This window comes from Sceloporus undulatus, chromosome 5 (assembly GCF_019175285.1).
Source record: "Sceloporus undulatus isolate JIND9_A2432 ecotype Alabama chromosome 5, SceUnd_v1.1, whole genome shotgun sequence".
NCBI classification, from domain to species: Eukaryota; Metazoa; Chordata; class Lepidosauria; order Squamata; family Phrynosomatidae; genus Sceloporus; species Sceloporus undulatus.
This window is the reverse complement of record NC_056526.1, coordinates 90,636,831-90,646,696: the sequence shown is the minus strand read 5'-3', so window position 1 is coordinate 90,646,696 and position 9,866 is coordinate 90,636,831. Positions and strand designations below refer to the sequence as shown.

The 9,866-nt window shown below is 43.8% G+C and overlaps 1 protein-coding gene across 3 annotated transcripts in view; it reads right to left on the bottom strand.

Annotated features, from left to right (window-relative positions):
* The window catches only part of SEL1L3 (SEL1L family member 3), a 57,893-nt gene that overhangs the window by 8,976 nt on the left and 39,051 nt on the right, over positions 1-9,866 (bottom strand). For all 3 annotated transcript variants that reach the window (XM_042468423.1, XM_042468422.1, XM_042468421.1), the window contains 4 exons: positions 8,702-8,878; positions 6,716-6,843; positions 4,931-5,014; positions 3,005-3,095 (listed from right to left, as the gene is read on the bottom strand). In XM_042468423.1, coding sequence (XP_042324357.1) covers positions 3,005-3,095; positions 4,931-5,014; positions 6,716-6,843; positions 8,702-8,878 — 480 coding nt within the window. The remainder of the gene's footprint in view (positions 1-3,004; positions 3,096-4,930; positions 5,015-6,715; positions 6,844-8,701; positions 8,879-9,866) is intronic.

Sequence of the window (9,866 nt, the reverse complement as noted above, 5' to 3'; positions counted from 1 at the left end):
GGGGGGGGGGGGGGGGGGGGGGGGGGGGGGGGGTGTTGCCTTGGTACATAAAAACACCTTGTCTCTCACCAGGAACCACATCCGTCAAACCTCCTTTATCGAGTGTATTTACCTGACCCTGAAAGCTAGGGACAGTCTAGGGATTCTGTTGGTGTATCGGCCACCCCGTGCGCTAACGGACTCCCTTAACGAGCTGACACAGTTGGTCGCGGAGCTGATACTGGAGACACCCAGGCTGCTAGTCCTGGGTGACTTCAACATCCCCTTTGCGGCCAACTATGTTCCACCCGGTGCGGCTCGGGAATTCATGGATACCATGGCGGCCATGGGCCTGTCCCAGCTGATTACGGGTCCAACGCATTTTGCGGGTAATACACTTGATTTGGTCTTTTGTACGGATGCGGAAAATCCGTGGGCGGAAATAACTAATATTTCCCCCCTGTCATGGACGGATCACTTCCTCGTGGAGGCAAAAATCAAGGCTTCTACCCAGATCCCTCCCGGGGGTGGTGGACCTATTAGGATGGTCCACCCTCGACGGCTGATGGAACCTAAAAGGTTCCAAGAAGCCTTAGAGGGGCACATGGTTGGAGATGACGGCGACACTGTTGATGCCCTCACCGGTATCTGGAATACCGGTCTCTCAAGGGCTATACACAGTATCGCTCCTAAGCGCCCTCTCAGGCCCGCTTCCAAACGTAAGCCCTGGTATACGGAAGATCTCCGGGCCAGGAAGCGGGAACTGCGACGGCTAGAGTGCCGTTGGCGGAAACACCTCTGCTTAGACGACAAGGCTCTCCTAGACCAACGGTTAAAGGACTACGGAGAGGCGATACAAGCAGCTAAGAATTCGTTCTATGCTGCTCGTGTCGCGTCCGCGGAGTCGCGTCCAGCAGAGTTGTTCAGGGTGGTTAGGGAGCTAACTCGGCTCCCTCCTGCCCTGAACCAGATCCTTGAACCTTCTAAGGCCTGCTGTGACCAATTTAATGACTTCTTCGCGGATAAAACCTCTCGGATAAGCAAAGGTCTTGACGCCGACATTCAAGCAGAACCTAGTGTAGAGGTATCCAGAGCCTCCGTGGACTCCATTAAACTGGATCAGTTTGAGTTGGTCGGTACCGATGAAGTGGACAAGATCCTCGGAAGTGTTCGGAAGACGACCTGCTCTCTTGATCCCTGTCCCTCGTGGCTAGCGGCCCAGGGGGGACCGGCGGTAACTCTTTTGTTACGCCGGATTATTAATACATCTTTGAGGGAAGGGCAATTTCCATCAGAATTAAAATTGGCCATTGTAAAACCTATATTAAAAAAGCCCTCCCTCGACCCCCTGGTACATAATAATTATCGGCCAGTGTCGCTGCTGCCATTTTTGGGAAAGGTGATCGAGAGGGCGGTTGCGATCCAGCTTCAGGCGGTCTTGGATGAAACGGATTATCTGGACCCATTTCAAACTGGCTTCCGGACGGGTTACGGGGTTGAGACGGCCATGGTCGCCTTGGTCGATGATCTCCGTCTGGGCATTGACAGGGGAAGCGTGTCCCTGTTGGTGCTCTTGGACATCTCAGCAGCTTTCGATACCATAGACCATGGTATCCTTCTGGAGCGCCTGGCAGAGGTGGGAATCGGGGGCACTGCGCTCCAGTGGTTCCGGTCCTACCTCTCTGGGAGGTTCCAGATGGTGCAGCTGGGAGACGTTTGCTCCGATAAGAGGGCCCTCACAACAGGGGTCCCTCAAGGAGCTATTCTGTCTCCCATGCTATTTAACATTTACACGAAACCGCTGGGAGAGATCATCCGGAGACATGGGGCGCGGGGTTATCAGTACGCTGATGACACCCAAATAGTCTTCTCTATGTCTCCGACTGATGCAGTGACTGGGGATGGCGTCTCTCCTCTCGCGGCCTGTCTGGAGTCAGTAATGGGCTGGATGAGGAAAAACCGACTCAGTCTGAATCCAGAGAAAACGGAGGTGCTCGTGATAGGTTCCCCTGGCCCAGGGAAGGCAGTGGTTCCACCTGTCCTGAACGGGATCACGCTTCCCGTGAAGGACTCAGTACGCAGTCTGGGGGTGCTCCTTGACTCGTCGCTCCACCTTACATCTCAGGTGGATGCGACAGTCAGGAGCACCTGTTATCAGCTTCGGCTGATACGCCAGCTGCGTCCCTACCTGGACCAGGGGGACCTTGAAACGGTGGTACATGCTCTGGTAACCTCTCGTTTGGACTTCTGCAATGCGCTCTACATGGGGCAACCCTTGTACCAAACCCGGAAGCTACAATTGGTACAGAATATGGCAGCCAGGCTGGTTACTGGCGCACCCAGAGCCAGCCACATAACACCCGTGCTCAAAAGTGTGCACTGGTTGCCTATACGCTTCCGGGCGCAATACAAGGTGTTGGTCATTACCTATAAAGCCCTAAATGGCTTGGGCCCAGGATACCTTAAGGACCGCCTCTCTCCATACAATCCGCCCCGCATACTCAGAACATCTGGGCAGCAGCTACTGAGGGTTCCGGGGGCAAGCTTAGCCTCCACCTCAAGGAGGACCTTTTCCATCTCTGCCCCAGCCCTGTGGAACACGCTGCCCATAGAGCTCCGCTCGGCCACCTCCCTGGCCCAGTTCAAGAAGGAGCTCAAAACCTTCTTATTTTTATTAGCATTCCCGGACGCTGGTCCTGATTAGCTTCCTCCTCTGGCAGCAGTGGTCGGCTGGCCAGATATTGGTTTTAATGTAATTTTTAAAGTTTATTGTGGTTATTTTTACTGTTTTTATTGTATTGTACTGGTTTTATGTTGTACACCGCCCTGATCATGGGAAGGGCGGTATAAAAATAAAATTTTTATTATTATTATTATTCCTGTTTTAATGGGTTTTTATTGTTATGCATTGTTTATTTTGTTATATGTGTGGCCTATGTGGGAGTGGGAGTGTTCCATATTAAAAGACAGCTTGAAACAAATTGTAAATATGTAAAGCAGAAAGGCTGTGAAGACATTTACTTACTGATCTCTCTTCACAGAGGTGTGCCAGATTTGTCTGTGAAACTTCATTTCCAGTCTCTGCAGCAAGCATGTAATAGAGCAGAGCTTCATGCCTAAAAGTGGAAAGCAGTAGATTTAGAAAGGGTTAGTGGAAGCCAGATGCCACTTATCTCTTCCATATCAATGAGTTTGGAGTTCAGTGTGAACTTCAAAGGAACTATCCAACATGCTGGATTTATACTTGGGATAGAATTCAGCACCTTGAATACCTCCTTTAAAGTTCTGACAGAAACCTGGAGAGTATTCACTGCCCCACTGATACAGAAGCCACTGAGAGAGGTTGGTTTATCATGGGTGCTCAATGAGAAGTCTGGTAATGTTTTTCTGAAAATTATTCTGAACATCACCAGCATGGATATTCCACTGAAATGGACCCCTGCAGAGGAATTTGAGTTGTTGAGTTGTTGAAGGCACACAACAACAACAAAAAGCCTTTCCTCAAGTGCCAGAGCTCACCCCTAACCCTCATCACCAAGTTGCTTTTAGCCCCAGAATGGAAGCTTCTGACACCAAATACACCAAAGAAAGACTAGGTCTTCAAAGCAACAGCTACACCTACTGGTTAGATTCTAATTATAAGAGCTGATATCAAGTGGCTAAGCTCTTCTAATCAGTCAGTCTTATGTTCCTGAGGGTGCATGTGCATTCAAGTTGCCTGTCGACTTGTGGCAACCCCATAAATTTCACAGGGTTTTCATACGCAAGGAATACTGACAGGTGGCTTTGCTAGGAAATATAGCCAACAGGACCTGGTATTCCTTGGAAATCTCCCATCCAAGTACTAACCAGGCCTGAACCTGTTTAGCTCCCAAGATCACATGGGATCTGGTCCCTTTAGGGAATTTAGACCAGGCTCACATAAATTCTTTCTACAAAAGGTTGGCAAACTTCTACTTGTCAAGTATCCAGAAAATATTTTTGCAGTGCTAGAGGTAACCACATGTATTAAGGAAGCACTGGATTTGGACAACTACTGAAAGAAAGAAAATTGTCAGCTGGTGGGGAGAAAGTAATCTTCTCTCTCCCCCTACACTTGAAGTGCAAAAATCGCAGGATGCTGTTTACTAAAAATTTAAAGAGACAAGTGATCCTTTCACAGGTCTCCACCATCTCCTCCATCCTACACTGTTTTTGAAATGAAATTTGTTCCTTCAGAGCCACACATTACAGTAAATATGCTTGTATATGTCCTCCACCCCAGCTGCTATTTGCTAAATTTTGAGCAAGACTAGAGATCTAATAAACATCTATTTTGATTTGAATTGCTAGGTCAATCCATTGTACATCTTCTGGGGGGTGTTGAGAAGTCATACACAAAGTCATACACAAACTTTAAAATGTATTTAAAGTTTACATAAATAAAATAATAAAATACCAAGCTAATGGTTTGTAATAAATGAAAAGACCATATTTATTGGCACTAATGCAGTTAGCAACTAAATTAAAGAATGGTTATTCTAATTTAGATGTTGTTTAGAGACCACCATGCTGTTGTGCACCTTCAAGTCATTTCTGATTTACAATAATCAAAAGGTGAACGGCAGGATTTGTTCACAGAGTTTGCCTTTGCCTTCCTCTGAGGGTGAGAGAGTGCGACCTGCCCAAGGCCGCCCAGCGGATTTCCACAGCTGAGCAGGGATTCAAAATTTGATCTCCCAGTGTCCTAGTCCAACACAAAACCACTACACGACACTGTCTAGCGCCACACCACACCATAAAGTACAGAATTTCTATTTTGTATTCCCCCCTCTTTTTTTATTTTACTCTCATCTGTGACAAAATTCAGGCAATGGGAAAGTACACATCTATTCTATTGCAACACAGTAATATGTATATCATGCATATTTAAAAATAAGCTTTTGAAACAGAACAGGAGCATCAAACTTACCAAGATAAATCTAGATAAGCATTAAGTGCTTTTCGAATGACGTGGCCTAAATAGCCATTCTTTTCTGCCACAAATTTTGCCCAGCTGCAAATGAAAACATTAGCATTAAAACTACCATTAAACAGGATCATTAGCATTAAAACATAATGGTAAGCAGATGCCCATCACCTCCCACCCCACTCCAATTGGGAGCCCATGAGAGAATCTCCTCCTTCCCAGCATGCTGAGCCTCTGGCTTGCCACTCTAGTTTAGGGGTTGGAATCATGAAATCTAAGACAGCACATTTGTATGGCCCCTAAGACACTCCCATGAACTTTTTGGTTTAAAGTGACACTCCATTGAGAATTATCAGGAATTCACTTGGAGCACAGTTCTCCTAAACAACAACACCCCCCCCCCACACACACACACTTTTGTACTGGTACAATTACATTTTGGGGGAAAATAAGAGCTACTCTTCTGATCATCTCTGGTTTTCGACTCCACATTCCTGGTTTTGTCTCAACAGTAGGGGTAGGAAACAGGGTGGGATGGCCCCAGGCTCTCTACAGCTGCCCAACTTTGCTCTACACCGTCAGGCTTCCTCCACACTGCAGAAATAATCCAGTTTGACACCGCTTTAATGGGCATGGCACCATGGGATGGAATTCTGTGAGTTCCAGTTTTGTGAGACATTGTGCCTTCTCCTCGGTCAGAAAGCTCTGGTGCCACAACAAATTACAGTTCCCAGAATTTCACAGCACTGAGCCATCACAGTTAAAGTGGTGTGAAACAGGGTTATTTCTGCAGTGGGGATGCAGCCTCAGACATCTCTGCAGGAGTTCACACTCATGAACAGGGTGACCGGATGTCATAACCACAAAAGAGGACAAGGCACCGCAAAATGTAGGCCATTGAAGAGAAATATAGGACATTACCAAATAAAAACTAAAAACATTAATATAAATATAAATGTATTTCATTTGGTTCATTTACAGCTATATAACATATACTGTATTATGTTATGTACTTCACTGTGTTTTTCTTCATTAAAAATGCTTTGTTGACCTGCAAAACACTTACAGAACTTTGAGCAAGATAAATGCTTAAGGTTGTACTTTACTAGTGACAAACCCTTGACTGAATGTACACTTAAATTATTCCTATCATTTGTCCACTGTGCTGAAATTAAAGAAAAAAAATCTTTCAACACTTGTATTGTGTGCGCAAGCATCCCATTGCTCCTTTTTCCCTCCAAGAAATGAACACATCCCATGCTCTGGGGTACATCTTATCTGCTACTGCTTCTAGGAAAAAAGAACTTTAGAAGGATCCATCCTATTTGCAGGGAGGACAAGCAGCCATGTGGATACATTCCTTGAAGGGGAACAGCAAAAGTGGTTTTATTCAATGGGCTTCTTAGTTATGCTCAAAATGGGGGACATTATGAAATTCTTTCTGGATGGAAAGCTGAAATGTAGGAAATGTCCTGAAAAAGAAGGACATCTGGTCACCCTGCTTATGAACTATGAGCTGATAGGCCTTGCTTTCCTTGTGTCCAAAGATGATTTGAGCAAAGCATTTCCCAGCAGCTGCCCATTTGCAAGGAGATCTTGCTTATGCCTTTCCTTCTCTCCCTTCCTCTATCTCAGTATGAAAGGAGAGCAACTGCATGACCTAGGGATATTATGGTGGAGATGCCATTAAAGTATTTTCTCTCCCGCATAATAATCACTCCTTTAAGAATTAGATTTATTTTATTTTATTTATTTATTTTGCTGACCACAGCTTTTAGCTTTACTTACATTACCGCCTTCTCGGGATCTCTGGGAAAGCTTGCTAAATTTCCTGTAATATAATACTGAGAACATCGTAATGTTCCTTCCATGTGACCACCTTCTGCTGCTTTATAGAAATAGTTAGCAGCCACAGTCTAGTTTAAAAAGAAAGGCAGAAATGTATAATTTTTCTTATATTCTTTCCCACTATTTTTAATAAGATGTATGCATATAGTGAAAAAACATTTCTTCAAGCGCTGTAACAAAAGTTTTTCACTAGAATTTTTGTAGCTTTTTTGTACAATAATAATTGAATTCTTGTACAATAATAATTGAATCTACCAGGCCTCCATTATACATTTCAAAAGCCAGATATGAAAATATTGTTTAATATCACCAGCAATAAGATAAACCCATTTGGTCAGAATATTACTGTGCTTGAAGCTGGAAACCAGGAACAAATTTCAAGAGAACCAAAAGTGGATGAGGCATCACTTCCCACAACACACACAGGCACACTTTTTTTTCCTGCATGCTGATTTCTGGCTAAATAGATTCTGCAGGATTTTTTGTTTGCTTGTTTGTTTTGACAATTTAAAAGACAGCAAAATTACTTTGATCAGAGGTGAAAGTGAGATGAATTGTATATATTACAAGCAATGGTGCCTGGCTTCAGTTGTCTGAAAAGCTATTGTTTTTTTAATATTATTAAAATTCATACATTAAATATTGATTATTATACAATGCATAATTCTGTATATATATTTCCTACATTCTATTACAATTTGTCTAAATCCCTTTTACATCCCACCTCAGTGCTATTGTTTGTCTTTGGACATAATGCTTCTTTTCATTATTTGATAACTGTGCAGTACACTGGTGCCTCGGGATACGAAATGATCGGGTTACGAAATTTCCGGGATACGAAAAAGTTGGATTGGCAAAAACTGTTTCGGGTTACGAAATATTTTTCGGGTTACGAAATTCATTTCGGCGCGAAATTCAAATGCTGCAAAGTGCAGCTATAGGCTTTCCAGTGCTAACGGAAAGCCTTTTCGGGTTACGAAATTTTCGGGTTACGAAAGGAATGGCGGAACGAATTAATTTCGTAACCCGAGGCACCAGTGTAATGGGGACTCAAAATGGGAATCTCATGACAACACTGTACTAGCTTCTCTCTTTCTCTTTCTCTGATGTCTACTGAAATCTGCTAAACCTCCTTTGACAAGAAATCTAGAAAATCTGAATATCCAAGAATTGCTATAAAGCCTTTTCAGCTCCAGGTTGTAGGGCTTCCTACATGAGGCAGAGGTGAGGGCAATGGTGTGTGTGTACGTGTTAGCCTTCAAGTTAGGAGTGTCTGCATGATGTTAAATTCTTTTGGTTCCATCATGTATTTGGTTTGATTTGATTCAAGGTCCCTCTCCCTTTCTCATAGAATCATAGAGTTGGAAGAGACCACAAGGGTCATCCAGTCCACCCCCTGCCATGCAGAAACTCACAATCAAAGCATCCCCAACAGGTGGCTATCCAGCCTCTGTTTAAAAACCTCCAAAGGAGGAAATTCCACCACACTCCGAGGGAGTGTGTTCCACTGTTGAACAGCTCTTACTTTTAGGAAGTTCTTCCTGATGTTTAGCTGGAATCTTTTTTCCTGTTGTTTCCATCCATTGCTCTGTGTCCTACTCTCTGGAGCAGCAGGAAACAAGCTTGCTCATCCTCAATATGACATCCGTTGCAATATTTAAACATGGCTCTCATATCACGTCTTAAACTTCTATTCTCCAGGCTAAACATACCCAGCTCCCTAAGTCTCTCCTCATAGAACATAGTTTCCAGACCTTTCACCATTTTGTAATTTTATATTAGTTCTGTAATTTTAATATCTGGCTTCTTATTTTTAGCCTGGTGTTACAGATTTATTCATATTGTGGATTGCTTGAGGATGGTGGTCGTTGTGATGAAACAAGTGAAATATTTTATTTTTGCATATAAGTAATGGTTTATACTCACATGATTTCGACCAGTCTGTCCTGGATAAACCCCATCTAAATAGAGGACACCAAGATTGAAGGATGCTTCAGGACTTCCCATAGTTTCAGCTTTCAACCAGTATTTGGCTGCTTTTGCATAGTTTCTTCTAAAATTATGATAATACCAACCCAGGCCATTCACTGCCTGCGGTAATCCCTGCAGGTAAAAAGTGAGCAAAAGGAACCATCCTAAAATCATTCAGGTTCTAGAAAATGTTCCAGTCTCTACTTTCCTTGGCTGGATGAAAAAGCAGCTTGTAGAATGTGTGTGCACATGTGCCTTCAAGTCACCTGTTGACTTATGGTGACCCCATTAATTCCATAGGGTTTTCTTATGGAATACTCAGATGTGGTTCTGAAATATAGCCTAAAGCACCTAGTATTTCTTGGTAGTCTCCCACCCAAGTACTAATCAAGGCACATTTACCTGGCGATTATTGGTCATTCCTGTCAAAATCCCTTTCCCTGTCATTCTAACTTTCCATGGCTGGCATCCTATTCTTAACTTACGCGACTATAAGCTAACCCATGTATATCTCTTTTTTGGTCACTGCAGCAGTTGTTATACTGTTTCTGTGTCCACAGTGACAAAAGCCACCCACCCACCCACCCACCCCCATTCCATGACTGATGGAGAGCAGGGGATCTTAGTGAGCCTAATGGTGTAATTGTTTCACATCTGAATGTGTGGACTCTTCTTCAGTTTCTCCACCCATTCTCCATCATGGAATGGCTGCGGAGGGCTTCAGCAGCTCTATGGTAGGTCTGTGAGGTGTTAAATGGCACAGCATTGCATGTGTGTGTAACTACAATATTATGCTGAGCCATGCATGACTACAGTCCATGTATGGGAAGTTTTAATACGAGATAGCATACCACCATGCAACCCCTTTCCCCTTGGAAAGCATCACAGCTAACAGACTGCACTAAACATCAGAACATCTCTTGGCTGAAGCACAACTTCATTAGTTCACTTCAGGAAAAATGATGTCAGCCCCAGTTTCCTAACAGGCAGATAATTGTGAATTCGAAGGCTTTCATGGATGGCATCCATAGTTTTTTGTGGGTTTTTCAGGCTATGAGGTCATGTTCTGGAAGAGTTTATTTCTAATAAACTCTTCTAGAACATGGCCTCATAACCCGAA